This window comes from Macaca thibetana, chromosome 10 (assembly GCF_024542745.1).
Source record: "Macaca thibetana thibetana isolate TM-01 chromosome 10, ASM2454274v1, whole genome shotgun sequence".
Classification (NCBI taxonomy): Eukaryota; Metazoa; Chordata; class Mammalia; order Primates; family Cercopithecidae; genus Macaca; species Macaca thibetana.
In genome coordinates, this window is record NC_065587.1 from 70,321,671 (window position 1) to 70,336,383 (window position 14,713).

Here is a 14,713-nt window from a genome sequence, read left to right on the forward strand (position 1 = left end):
TCAGCCATTGTGGAAAACAGTGTGGCGATTCCTCAAGGATCTAGAACTAGAAATACCATTTGACCCAGCCATCCCATTACTGGGTATATACCCAAAGGATTATAAATCATACTGCTATAAAGACACATGCACGCATATGTTTATTGTGGCACTAATTACAATTGCAAAGACTTGGAACCAACCCAAATGTCCATCACTGACAGATTGGATTAAGAAAATGTGGCACATATACACCATGGAATACTATGCAACCATAAAAAAGGATGAGTTCATGCCCTTTGTAGGGATATGGATATAACTGGAAACCATCATTCTCAGCAAACTATCGCAAGAACAGAAAATCAAACACCGCATGTTCTCACTCATAGGTGGGAATTGAACAATGAGAACAATTGGACACAGGAAGGGGAACATCACACACCAGCGCCTGTCATGGGGTGGGGGGAGGGGAGAGGGATAGTATTAGGAGATATACCTAATGACGAGTTAATGGGTGCAGCACACCAACATGGCACATGTATACATATGTAAAAAACCTGCACGTTGTGCACATGTACCCTAGAACTTAAAGTATAATAAAAAATTTAAAAAAACAAACTAATGACAATAGGTATAAATATAGCAATGGCAAAAGCTATAACACAAAACAGTTTGAAAATGTTGCAATAGAAATACTATCTTAAGAAGTATAGTTTAAGGTAAAAAGCACAAATGGTTGAAAGAGAAATGTTTCCTTTTATGAAAGTAACAACTAACCTGAAAGATGAGTCACAAAATATTATGCCTTCAAAAATTATCGTTTGAAATATATGACTCAAATATTGATAGAATAGTTTCCATACTTTGGCAGAATCTCTACTTAAAGCAGCAAGATGACTTCCTGTGAACTCCAATCCTTCAATGAAGATCTATTAGATGCATAGATACAATTTGAGTGAAAAATGTTGTGGAAATCATGTGGAGAATTGAATTTCAAATTTAGGTTGACTTTGTGCAGTACAGATACAGCCTAAATTTTTGAGAAAACCAGGAGCCTGGGGAACCATAAACTAAAATTCTCTTTCTGTCAAGTTTAGCCCTGCAGTCATGACACAAGGTGCAGATAATGAGATAAGGCTGTGGGACAAGTGACAAGTCGGTGAATGTTTGAGAAGAGCAAAGGTTAAGCTTGTGGGCTTAGGAATCAGAACTTCTAGGTTTGAATTTAGTTCTATCAGTTCTAGCTGTGTGACCTAAGGGAACCTGTTTAACATCTCTGCTTCTTGAGTTCTCTCAAATATAAAATGGAAATAATAATCATATCAACTTCAGAGGTTTGCTATGGTGATAAAACGGATTAACATATGCAAATTCCTTAATAATTGCTGACACTCCTCCAAAAGTTAGATGTTATAGTTATTAGGTGGTGTTTTGGTAATACCTTTAAAAAACAGACTCTCTGTCCTAGAGGATTTATGATGCAGTTGCAACAACCCTGGCCAATGGCTGGGGGGTATGCAGGTACCACCACATGATGAGTGTGGGTCATGTGTCCAGTCCTATAATCATGAAGTCATTACTAGCACCAGGGTTATGGTACAAGCATGGCCTCGGAAAATCACTATGACTAGGGAAAGGCACATCCTAGTAAGAGTCTGCACAGATGCTCATGGAAAAGGTGCTCCAAATCTTGTCTCCTGCTGGGATGGGAGAGAAGAAAATGTTCCCAAATGGAAATCTATAAAAACGGGTGAGATGGGCTGAGAGGGTGAGGAGACATTACATATAAATACACCTTTGTAGAACAGGCTGCACTCACCTGTGAGTCCCAATAGCATAAAGAGGCAAGGGTCGTCCAGGTGGGCTGGAAGACAGCTATGGCCATTGCCTGCTGTGTTCAAAGGTTTATCATGGGGAGACCCCAGCCTCTAAGCCCTGCAGGAAAGGAGAAGCCCCACCTGCCATGACATCTGAGGAGGGAATTTGCCGTGGAAGGAAAAGGCCACGAGACTGGCACAGCCTCATAGTAAAAGAGGAAGCAGGCACAGTTGCCACCCCTGGGAAGTTGCTGATATCCACTTTGGGGATCCCACACCTGGGAGCCTTGGACAGTAGTGGAGACAGTTTGACTGCCCTGGGCCTACTCTCTGTCCCAGAGGCACTCCCTTCATGCCAGGGTTCCCTTGGCCCTTCCTCATTGGACAGCCCTGATCCATGGGGCCATGTAGCTAAGGACTGAGTTTGGATCTTCAGAGACTGAAATTCTGGGTGTGGAAAGTTTGAGGTCTTGTTATTGTAGTAGCCTTTAAGGATGGAACCAAAACTCCTGGATGACCCCTGTAAAAAGTCCCTAGAGCCAATATCAAGTAACAAGATGATGTAAGAAATAACAACTCTTCTTAGGTCCGTCAGAGAAATGAGGTCACAGAACAGACCACTGTCTCCAACATCGGAAGTTAGACAAAATGATATAGATAATTACAACTTCCTGAAGCCAAAACCTCCATGGCAACCAGTGCCAGGGTAGGAAAACCTGCACTGTAATTCAAGAATTGCTAGAGACTTGGCGTGGGCCAGTCTAAGAAACAGATTCCAGGAGGACCCAGTCACAGGGAACTCCAACACTGTTGTGAGTTTTACCTCCAGGAGCTTGATTAGGTACTCAGAGTAAATATGAGAGAAATATTCACTTACGCTTCCTGTGGGGTGGGGAGGGGAAAGTGAACCATTTTGAAATACACCAGAGCATTCTTTCTTCTTACCAAGCCCAGCTCTCAGGAGAAACTATTTTTACCAGAGCCTAATCTGCTGGAATTTGATCAGAGCCTAACCTACCTTGGGAAGGCGAGCAAACAACTCCAGTCCCCTCTAGCCATCCTGTCTCACCATAGGGGGAAAAACTGAGAGGCACTTGTGAAGTCCACAGGCCAGGGGCACAGGGTCACACAAGACTGCAACCTCATGTAACTGGTGATGAGCCCGTGTGACATTTTTGGGAAACAAATAATTGAAAGACAGATTGGACAACCACAGTGAAAATACAGTGAATAAATGAGCAGTGAAAATGCTGGAGGTAAGGTTCAAATTGAATGTTGGTGGCGTTATAGAGGCATAAGTAGCTGGTGGAGGCAACGCAGATCCTGGTAGTGTTTGAGAAGCTTCAGATAGGCAGCCCGCAGGACTCAGAGAAGGTGAATTTAACAGATATGGGATGGGGTGCTGACAAATAGGGTGAAGGTGTCCCTGAGGATGTGACAACAGCAAAAATCTTCACGTGAAAGGAACTTTTGCAGAGATTTCACCACACTGAAAATGCAAATGCTAAGGTGCTAGAAACAAATCCAAACTTAGAGAGGAAGGTGATAAAACACCCAGGTAGAAAGGATGTTTGCTCCATATCAGAAGTGTACAAGAAGGAGGTAAGCACTCTTTCAACTACTCTTGAAACATTTTTACAAAGAAATAAAATACTTGAACGCTCGATGTTTCCAATGTTTGGAATTATGGTGTACTAATAAATATTCATTTATTATTTTTTATTGCCTTCTACATTTGTAACTGACAGTATGAGAGTTTCCGATATTTTGACAAAAGATTGTAAAGGTCACAAAATGATCACTGTTTTTCTGATTGGATGTGGAGATTGCTTTCCTGGGTTTCTGGCTGCACAGTCATTCTTGCAATCCTGCTCTGCCATGAAAAGTTAGGGCTGCCTGTATTCGGTATAATGCTTATGGTAATAAATGCTAAATAAAAATTAATCAGGATAAGAGAAATTAAAATGTCGGGGTAGACGGGAGAATTGATACTATGTACAGGGTGGTTTGCAAAAGGTGCCTTTAATAAAGTGACCTTAAGCAGAGGCTTGAAGGAGGGATGAAGGGAGTCATGCAGCTGTGTTGGGGAAGAAGCAACAATTTGACTTTTCCAAAAATCACTGTAGCTGAAAAATGAAAGCCAACAGAGGCTACAGCAGTGTTCCCGGAAGAGCTGATGCTGACCAGGACAGGGAGGGGTGGTGGAGGTGAGAAGTGTTCAGGTTAGGCATGGAACTCAGTGTTGTCCTGCAGCAAGCTTGGACTGACCCCTGAAAGCCAACCGTTAAATTTCAGGAATTTTGCAATTCCTGAACTTCTAGTAGCTTGAAACTGGCCATGTTGGGGGTGATTACACCACATAAATTGTCAAGCACAACAAAGCAGTTTTTTTTTTTTTTTTTCATTTAAGAGAGTCCGTTTTTAAACACTTACCGTCTCATGAGTGATCATAAGTATTTTGAAGGCAGAATTGAAAATGGGGTGTAAAGAGACATCAAGGAGGACTCCAGGAGTCAAGGAGGCTTTTGGACTGTGGCAGCATTTCCGCCATGAGCAGCAGGGCTGGGAAGCCTGCAGGATGCTAGAACTAGTGTTCCCATCACGGAGAGAGCAGGGAGAGATTCTTTGTTTCTGAGTGTGAGGAGTAAGACCCTTAGACAAAGAGGAAGGAGAATCTTTTTATTTTCTTAAAACCACTTTGGGAGTGCATTTGTATTCAAGAGGCGATAGAGAACCTCAACAAGGCTGGGGAGTTGGGGTAGGCAGGAATCTGGAAGACAGGATAACTCTTGAAAGCCTGGAGAGAGTCTGTGGTTTATGGCCAGTCCCAAGGCAATGGATGGGAGGAGTCCTGGTGTGTTTAGACATGGCGTGTTTCTCACATTCTAGGGAGGTGTCATAAGTCAGTGCCCAGAGCCCAGTCCCATGGCCTCTTCTCAGGACCATGAATGAAGACCCTGCTCTGGGGCATCAAGGTCTGTGTGAAGGAGCAACAGGAGCCTGTGGGCAGGCAGATGTCTTGGGAGGGGAGGCGTTTGGAGCCAAGTCTAGAGAAGCTTCTCACTAACTCATTCTCTCAAGCTGAGCCTCTCAAGAAAGGAAGGAGGCAGCAGAGATGAGGGTCCCACGTGGCAGGGGAGGAAGGAAGGAGCTGTGGGAAAACACATCCACATTTAGTCATCTGCTCGTCATTCAAGAAATGTTTCCTGAGAGTCTGTTACGTTCCTGGGGCTGGTCTCCTGCAATGCCTGTCACTGGTGGACAGGCAGGCCTGAGATAGAACTCTGTGTGCTCAGCCATCCTGCCGAGTCCTGATGCCCTTTCCCATATTCCTTCCACTCAGACACCCAGAGGGTCAGAGCACAAATAGCCTTCAGAGCTTCTCATCTGGGCTTCTCAACATTGGTCTACAATGTGGATTCCTCTGACCCCATCGAGTCCCAGCATTCAAATAATCTACAGATAGCCTGGAAGGAACCACCCACTCATCACTGCCTCCATGAAACTCCCAGGGCACTGTGGACACCTTTGAACCCGTTTCAAGCATCCCACATCGTATACCATCCACATAATTTCTGGGGGTTGGGAGCCTCTTAGAGGGTTCTCCAAGACTTCCCAGGGTGCGGAGGGAGCTTAACTCCATGGACCCTGATGCTGCATGGCATGTGGGCTGGGCCTCCCTGTTGGCCTTGCCCTTCTGGAATAGCCCTTGGTCGGTCCTCCCTTCCTTGTACTTACAGTCAGCTCTTCTGCTTCCAGGGGACGTAGATGGGGCCCAGGAGGACAGCTATGAGGAGCAGCACAGTAAGAGATGATGCCGGGCCTGGAAATCAGGGAAGAGGAGGAGCTATGAGAGAGGCCACTTGGGAGGCCCTTATAGGGGCCTCCACCTCCATCTGAGGCTGCCTGGGCCCATCTATGCCCCACCTTTGAACTTGCATCCTGCCCTGGCTATCCTCACTCCAGCACAAGGCAGAAGCCACAGAAAGAGGTTCCCCATTCTCACTCATCCTGTCCCGGGTTGCCAGCTTATTCTCCTGGAGGGAAGAGGTGGAGGGAGCGTGTACTCAGGTATTCATACATGTGGCAACTGGGTTCCTTACTTGACCCTCACAAGCCTGTGGGAGCAGGGATTATCATTCTGTTATGATAGGGAAACTGAGGCCCATGGATTTTAGGGAGGGTCACAAGGTTACCTGCATTCAAACCTAAAGAAGCTCATCACTAGTGTTCCTTAGGATGATCCATGAGACCGTATCCTTTGGAACAAAACAAGTCCAACTTCCCAGGGAAATTTTAATGACTGTAAAAGCGTAGGCAGGTGGCTTGAGGATGGCTTCACAATGAGAGTTGCAGGTTCCCTGTTTAGCCCCAGAAGTAAGGGGAGGACTCCGTATTCTCAGAACCTGGAGGAGCCGTGGAGCGCTGGACATAATGAAACCATCTGGCTAGAAAACACCCTGGTGAGTCATGGAAATGGGTCTCATGGTTGGGAGGGCCTCAGACATCACCTAGGCCACCTCCACCCCAGTGCAGGTGTCATCTGAAATCTTTCTGTTAGTTGGGCAAACTCAGTTACAGGGAAGCACATGTTTGGACTCTGCATTTTTAACATGAGCAGTTCGGGCTTTAAAATAAACATTTTTAACAAGAACAGTTTGGGCTTTTAAAATCAACATTTTTAACACGAGCAGTTTGGGCCATTAAAGATATTACAGTGTATTTTAAATAAATAAAATGGTGCTGGTGGGTCCTTAAGGAAGAAATGGAAATCTCAGCATCTTTGGCTGCTGGGGTGTTAAAGGCCAGCAGTTCTCGGCTGGGTGGCTCTCTGGGACTTCTCCCTTGAGAGCTGCACTGCCCAAGTTCACTCCTCCTTCTAAGGTACAGCCCACAATAAAGATTGGCTGAATTGAAAATAGGAGGGCCACGCCTCTCTCTTCAATTAAAAACCCTCTCAGCTCTTGGGATCTCCCCAGGAGCAGCTGGGTCTTTGTCCTACTTGCACTGTAGCTCAGCACCTCCCTCCTCCTACAGTCCTGCCTCCCCGTTTCCTGAGGCATGTTGACCCTACAGCTCTTCAGGAAGCTTCCTGCATTCCTGTATCCATCTCTAGTCTGCCTTACAGAGAAACTGACCTTGGTAAGTGGTCTGGAAAACAGACTCTAAAATATAAGTTTGAAACCTGTATACTCATCAGCTCGTAATGAGGACCCCAGGGCTGGCAGTGAGTGGGGCTAGGCACCATGGCTTGTGGCTGTGATGCAGTTGATAAAACTTTCACTAGCAGTAAACTGGGATGGTGTAACCACAGGCAGGAAATTCCTTGGCATCAGGCTTTTGAAACAGATTGGGAAATGGTAGTTACAAGGACTAAGTTGTTCGATGGCTATCACTGGGCATCAATTTTTTGGGGGAAAGATGCTGAGAAGCTAAGAGTGATTGATTAGGAGTTAAGGTTCACTGTGAAAGCAAGAGGACTTCTTGGCAGCACTGTACTTTCTTATCTCTTGTGACTACATGGCAGAAAGAACAGAGGGTTGGGCTCTGGACATCATTAAAAGAGTAGCAGAATCACAGAGGAGGATGAATCTCAGCTTCAACGGTTACTATGCTGGGGTAGGGTCCTGATGGGGAAGTTGTGGGACCCTGAGATGTGGGAATGGACATTTGGGTCAAAGCACTTAAAGATCTTCAGTTGATGTAGGAGCTGCCAGGTACAATTGCAGCAGCATAGCTACTTATTTCTACAAAATATCCTCCCCAAATCAAAATAAAAAATGAAAACAAAATAGTAACTTCTGCACAGCCCTGTTCTCAGTATTACTTGAAGATAGAAGGCCAAACTGCAAAATGACTGTGAGTCAAAACACTCACCTAACCCTAGTGCACAGTCTGTCACCAGGCTCCCACACCAATGGTGCAGCACTTACGTAATCACAAGGCATCTTGCACTTTACCTGCCAGCCTAGACAACTTAAAATGCATTTCCAGCCTTAGTACCTGAGCAAAGATGCTACATCTGGCAAACCGAAGGCACCCAAAAATGGCAGCCCTGGTCCTGGTCCAAGCCAGTGTGGATGAATAACTAAAAAGCAAATGCAATCCAGTCTTGATGGTGCAGTTTTACCTCCCTGAGAAGTAAAACTATGAACCTTAGAAACATCACAAGGAACAGGAATAGGAGAAATTCCAAGGTGGGAGAGAAAGAAGGGAGACTGACTAGGGGCCTCAGGACAGAGGGACAGCCCTGCAGCCAGGCACCTGGAACCTACCCCCCAATACCAGCCCAGCCATAAACAGAGGCAAAGGAACAACATAGAAAAGAGCAAAAGCCTCAAGTCAATTAAATCACCACTTCAAGAAACTAGAAAAAGTAGAACAAAATAAACTCAAAGCAAGCAGGAGGCAGGAATTAATACAAAGAAGAGTGCAAAAAATTAATAAACTGAAAACAGAAAAACAATTTAAAAAACTCACTGAAAAAAAGTGGTCCTTTGAAAAGATCAATAAAATGGGGGGAAAAAAACTATAGCAAGGCTGATGAAGAAGAAAACAGAAATGGCATATTTTCTTTTTTTTTTTTTTTTTGAGACGGAGTCTTGCTCTGTGCCCCAGGCTGGTGTGCAGTGGCGCAATCTCGGCTCACTGCAAGCTCCGCCCCCCGGGTTCACGCCATTCTCCTGCCTCGCCTCCTGAGTAGCTGGGACTACAGGCGCCTGCCACCTCGCCCGGCTAATATTCTTATATTCTTAGTACAGACAGGGTTTCACCGTGTTAGCCAGGATGGTCTCGATCTCCTGGCCTCGTGATCCGCCCGCCTCGGCCTCCCAAAGTGCTGGGATTACAGGCTTGAGCCACCGCGCCCGGCCGGCATATTTTCAATATCAGGTTGAAACAGGGGATATCACCATAGACCCTTCAGACACCAAAAAGATAATAAGGAGATATTATGAACAATTCTACACACAAAAATATGACAACTTAGATAAAATGGACACAAACTTCTTCAAAAAGCACCACTTACCAGAACTCACCCAATACGAAATGAGTAATATGAGTAACCCTAAACTATTGAGGAAATTGAATTCATCATTTTAAAACACCCCTCAAAATTCTTGAGACCCAAGTGTTTCAGAGAAAAATACTGCAAAGCATTTAAAGACGAATTAAATCCAAATTTAGTGCACAGAAAAATAGTCATAATAGAAATTTGAGGAAAATTTGCATGTATACTCCATTTTAGATGATATGAGGGAATTGTTTTAATCATTTTATGAAATTCAGTGATTAAAAATTTGAAATAACATAATATATTATATATTATAATATTATATATTATATATATAACTATAATAATGATAAACCTGTCTTTAGTCATAAGATCACCCAACTATGGATTCCATTTGCAACTGAGTGTACACGCATGACTGAGTTAGCTGTGGACGTGATCACACACCTTCCATACATCTCTGATTATAGAAGACATTGTTTGCCCTCCATTTCCTATATTTACTCTTCCAGCAGGCAGGGACATGGAAAAATCTATGACTTAGCACTGACCCAGCAGATAAGACTAACACCATAAGGTATGTGGGAGGAACCTGGGCCTCTGAAAAGTCTCGTGGAGTTAAGACCCCTCCTGGTGTTACGTAAGAGGGAAGTAAGACATATTTTGGTCATAGAGAGGGGAATACAGGCCAACTTCAGGTCCATGGGATAATGCCCAGCAGAAGACGAATGTTTCTCTAACTAGCACAAATTTGCATTTTAGGCTGATATTGACCTTGTCCTCAGGGACCCAGATTTACTTTAATTAGTTTGAACCAATCACCTGATCTAAAGGCAAGAGGTCTTCAACAACATCCCCCATGACTTCCCAAGTCCTGGTTTCCCCTTCTTTAAAACTCCAGACTCACCGGGTGATTGAAGCAAAAACAGAGATCATAGATGAATGGAAATTTGCACTTAGTAAATTTGCAGAGGAGGTTGTAATTATTGTTGCTCAAATATCACCATCAGGACACAGAAGAGGTCTGTTCTGTGACCTTTCATGGTCACCTGCAGGCCTGGTACCGTTTTAAACTACATTTGTCTTTCTGAAACATACACAGTAGATGTCAGGGTGTACTGGGATGAGGTCATAAATGTGGATGGAAAAGTTTAGGATGAAACAGAAACAAAGCAGAAGTTACAAAAAGTAGGGAGCACGAGGGTGGGCTGATGAGAAACAGGGGCGTAACAACTCTCAAGGAATAAGGGAAGGCAAAGGACTCTATGAAAAGATGGTTCCCCTTGCCTCCCTCTTTGCTTCTTAAATATATATTTATGTCAAAAGTTCTATTAACTTGTGCATCAAATTCTTACTAGTGGTGACTCTTGGTATGTGGGATTTGGGGGGATGGAGCTGACATTAAAATTTTACTTTGTATTCATAGACTTCTAGCTTATTTTATATCAAGCATGGATATTACTTTTAACATGAAAGAAAGAGACAAAATTTAAAAATTTTGAATAACCTCACCATGGGTGGCATCTGAGCTCTGGTCCTTCTGGTGGGCTGAGACCTCCAGGACAAGGCTTTTGTTGACCGCCAGCTGTCCATCATGCTTCACCTGGCAAGTGAGGACCACATCATCCCTTTGGTCAGATGTGTTCACCAGGAGCCAGCTTGTCCAGTTGTAGGTACCATCCTTGTTCTCTGTGAGGGTCGAGGCCGTTTCTGTCCGGCACACGTTTCCATTCTCCAGCCAGGTCAACTGTAGATTCTGGGGGTAGAAATTCCTCACCTGGTAGGTGATGTTTACCTGGTTCCCTGCCCTCATGGGCTGTTGAGTAACCTCCAAGGTGGGTGGAACTGAAACAGGACAGGGCAGAAGCTCTGACCTTGTGGCACAGACAGATCACAGAGAGGGCTCCATAACTTAGCTCCCACCACCACGGTGACGGCGTCACCAGGACAGTGCTAGGCAGGCAGCACGTGCTCAGACATTGAGGGTGCTCTTTGCATATGAATGAAATTACAAAGCACAATGCCTGGCACACAGTAGGTGCCATAGGACTGATAGCTCCTACTAGGGTAAGATTGAGTGAAATCTACAAGTACAACCCCTGGCATGCAGTTGGAATGTCATAACTGTAACAAAATCGGTGCAACCACCAAAGACGTAGGGGCTTGGCTCATAGTAGGTGCTCACTAATAGTAGTTGTTCTTGGTGAGAAAAATGAAGCTCTCTAGTGGAGAGCTTGGCACATGACCAAGTGCCAAAGTCACTGGTCCCCTTGGTCCCATGACTGCTGCCAATAAAATGGTAATAAGTGACCAGCACACCTAGGTGTATGGGAGGTGGGCAGCACAATTAGGGAATAGATTCCAGGCCATCCAAGCTCTGGAGCAATAGCCTGGGGAGAGGGGAGTGGGTATGGCAGCCAGATGTGGGCTTGGGCTGGGTGTGAGGGTCCTCTACCTCGGATGGCCTCAGACAAGTTTGCAGTCCCACGAAGAGGGTCCCCCTGCAAGGTGACGTGGGCCACCTCACACGTGACCTGAGAGCGAACGTCCCAGGGGGCCAGAACCACCCTGGCTGTGCTGCGGATGCTGTAGGACACACTCTGTCCTGCGGGGTCCACGTTGGTCTGGAAGTCTGAGAGCTCATTCCCATTTTTGAACCATTTCAGGGTGATGTCTCTGGGGGAGAAGCCGTGGGACTTGCAGGTGAAGCTCACTGTGTGCTCAGGTGTGGCCCTCGCCGCAGGGCCCGATACCACTGGGGCAGAGGGTTTGGCTACAAAAGGAGCATCGATAAACAAGAGACATGACTGAGATGATGATCACTAATAATGAGTGTGTGACACTGTTAAGAACCTTCAGATACGTTAATTTTAATTCTTCTAATAATGTGGAGAGGATGGTGTTCTTATTCTCATTTTACATAGCAGGGTACAAAGGTTGGAAGAGGTGAGGACCAGCCCCAGGTCAGACAGTGTAGGGGAAGGTCCCAGAGGGAGGTCCAGGCCTGAGTTCAAAGTCTTCCTCTCCACACAGGGTGACTTCCACCAACCTGGGCACAGCAACAAAGTTACTGATTGGTCTCCCTTTGTGTTTTAAATGGTCCTACCCTGTTTCCCCCGGAGAGCTCACCAACCTCAGAGAGAGTGTTTACAGAAGTCAAAGTAAGGAACAATGGCAAAGTGGCACCACCGTGAGAACTGCAACCAGGCTGTTCAGCCCATGAGAGGGGTGGCCTGGCATACCCAACTCCTCATCTGCAAAATGGGACAGCAGCATTTTTCCTTCCCAGGGGTGCAACAAGGATTAAATGAGGCAATGGAAGAAGTTTTGCTTTTGATCAGTCAGAAGATGCTTCATAAAAATAAACACAGATCTGTCTTTAACCCAGACTTTATATACACCCAGAGCTGTCTCTTTGTGTATTTATGAATTTATTTCATATTTTTCATTCTTTTCATAATATTCCAGTAGAGTTTTTGAAAGAAAATGAAGTAGTTAAGGCTAAAACTTTAACATGGAGTCAAGCGTTTGTAAGAGCATTGCACTCACACCTGCTGAAGGTCAAGCCACAGGATGTTGCTGTAGACCTGGATAACAACGCACTGAAGTCAAGGTACATGGGATTTTGATCACTCTCATCCTGGAGTGTCCTAATTAAGTAACCAAAGAATACGAGTTTGCAGTTTAGCATTTCTGCCAGCCAATGAACTGTTTTCAAAAACAACCTTTTATGAAAGTCCCCTGTAAAAAGCCTTTCCTGCATTGCCCTATGGGCCACTATTCAGGGCTGCCATGACTCAGGGTTCCCAAATTGCAACTCTTTAATTCACAAATAAATGCTATTTCCTTTGGCCTTCCTATCAATCATTATTTTTTTTAGTTAGCGGGTCTAATCTGTGACAAGTCCCAAATTTGAAAAGAGGGAAGGTTTCTTGGAATCTAGGTCTTCAGTTGGGCCAGTTTGGGGTCAAAAACAATGATCACTGAGTACTAAGAAAGCCAAAGGTGGGTGATTTCTTCATCGTTAATCCATTACAAGAGACAAAGATCCAGGCCACCCCAACAGGCAGAAATCTATCCTGGGTCCTGAAAGCACACAAACTGGAGAATCAGAAAAATGAGGATAGTTTCTCCCTGTAGATGAGTCCTAAACGTGTCTCCAGATTGCTAATTATTACCCTGCACCTCCTATAGCAGTCACCAGGAAACATGTGTTAGGCATACTTGCATTTGTAAATATTAACTTGCTCCCAATCACATGCAAACAGTTTATGGGCACAGTACGAAGGGTGTCACTTGAAGAAGTCAAGTCATTAAGACACCAGCAGCATTGGGCATCCCTAGAGGGCTGAGAGTCTGCAATCATTTCCCATTTGTTGAAGGCTTCTCAGGAGCTGGCTGTTCCCTCTGTACCTCTCAGCTCTTTAATCCTCCCTTCATTGCCTCGAGGGGGTCCTCGTGTGAGTCCCTTATAGGACCAAGGTCTGAGGGGACCCCAGCTGGCAAAGGGCCAAAAGTGGATAAAAATCCGACACTGGTAAGATGAGGGAGGGTGAATGCAAGCACAGAGCCTGGTATGTAGCAGGTGCTTAATAAATGAGCCCTGTGGCTGTTATCAAGAGGTTTTGTCATTACTGCTTCTGAATCTATACATTTATTCTTTAGGCAGCAGAACATAGAGGAGTAGAAACACCAAGAAAAGGCTCAAGTCCTGCTCCCTGTAGCTCACGAAAACTCAAATGATAATAGAAGCAAAACCACGAAGCCTGGACAATTGGCTTTCAAAAAACAAGTAAGATCATAGGTAGAGCTGGAAGCATTTTGGAAGGAGGAGGGAACAGAGTCCTCTGTGACATCTTTTCATTATTATTATTTTACTTTAAGTTCTGGGATACAAGTGCAGAATGTGTAGGTTTGTTACGTAGGTGTATGTGTTTCATGGGGGTTTGCTGCACCTATCAACCCAACATCTAGATTTTAAGCCCTGCATGCATTAGCTATTTGTCCTAAGGCTCTCCCTCCCCTCATCCCCCACCCCCTGATTGGCCCTGGTGTGTGTTGTTCCCCTCCCTGTGTCCATGTGTTCGCATTGTTCAACTCCCACTTATGAGTGAGAACATGTGGTGTTTGGTTTTCTGTCCCTGTGTTAGTTTGCTGAGGATGATGGTTTCCAGCTTCACCCATGACCCTGCAAAGGACATGAACTCATTCTTTTTTATGGCTGCATAGTATTGCATGGTGTATATGTACCACATTTTCTTTGTCCAGTCTATCACTGATGTGCGTTCAGGTTGGTTTCATGTCTTTGCTATTGTAAATAGTGTTGCAATAAACATACATGTGCATGTGTCTTTATAGTAGAATGAGTAATATTCCTTTGGGTACATACCCAGTAATGATGGTATCTCTGGTTCTAGATCCTTGAGGAATCACCACATTGTCTTCCACAATCGTTGAACTAGTTTACATTCCCACCAAGAATGTAAAAGCGTTCCTATTTCTCCACAGCCTCACCAGCATCTATTGTTTCCTAACTTTTTAATAATCACCATTCTGACTGGCATGAGGTGGTATCTCATTGTGGGTTTGATTTTCATTTCTCTAATGATCGGTGATGTTGAGTTTTTTCTTCATATATTTGTTGGCCACATAAATGTCTTCTTTTGAGAAGTGTCTGTTCAAATCCTTTGCATACTTTTTGATGGGGTTGTTTGTTTTTTTTTCTTGTGAATTTGTTTACATTCCTTGTAGATTCTGGATACTATATCTTTGTCAGATGGGTAGATTGCAAAAATTTTCTCCCATTCTGTAGGTTGCTTGTTCACTCTGATGATAGTTTCTATTCCTGTGCAGAATCTCTTTAGTTTAATTAGATCCCATTTGTCAACTTTCGCTTTTGTTGCAA

At 44.5% G+C, this 14,713-nt stretch overlaps 2 protein-coding genes across 4 annotated transcripts in view; both read right to left on the bottom strand.

Annotated features, from left to right (window-relative positions):
• Nucleotides 1-14,713, bottom strand: part of NSFL1C (NSFL1 cofactor) — a 401,445-nt gene that overhangs the window by 272,349 nt on the left and 114,383 nt on the right. The window lies entirely within an intron of this gene.
• The window catches only part of LOC126929099 (signal-regulatory protein gamma), a 133,406-nt gene that overhangs the window by 101,582 nt on the left and 17,111 nt on the right, over nucleotides 1-14,713 (bottom strand). The window contains exons 3-6 of one of the 3 annotated variants that reach the window (XM_050745191.1): nucleotides 11,264-11,581; nucleotides 10,321-10,653; nucleotides 5,535-5,619; nucleotides 4,462-4,947 (exon numbers count right to left, since the gene is read on the bottom strand). In XM_050745191.1, coding sequence (XP_050601148.1) covers nucleotides 5,537-5,619; nucleotides 10,321-10,653; nucleotides 11,264-11,581 — 734 coding nt within the window. In that variant the 3' untranslated portion in view covers nucleotides 4,462-4,947; nucleotides 5,535-5,536. Of the gene's footprint in view, nucleotides 1-4,461; nucleotides 4,948-5,534; nucleotides 5,620-10,320; nucleotides 10,654-10,682; nucleotides 11,582-14,713 lie in introns of those variants that run through there. The other 2 variants (XM_050745193.1, XR_007717074.1) reach the window with 2 other exon arrangements.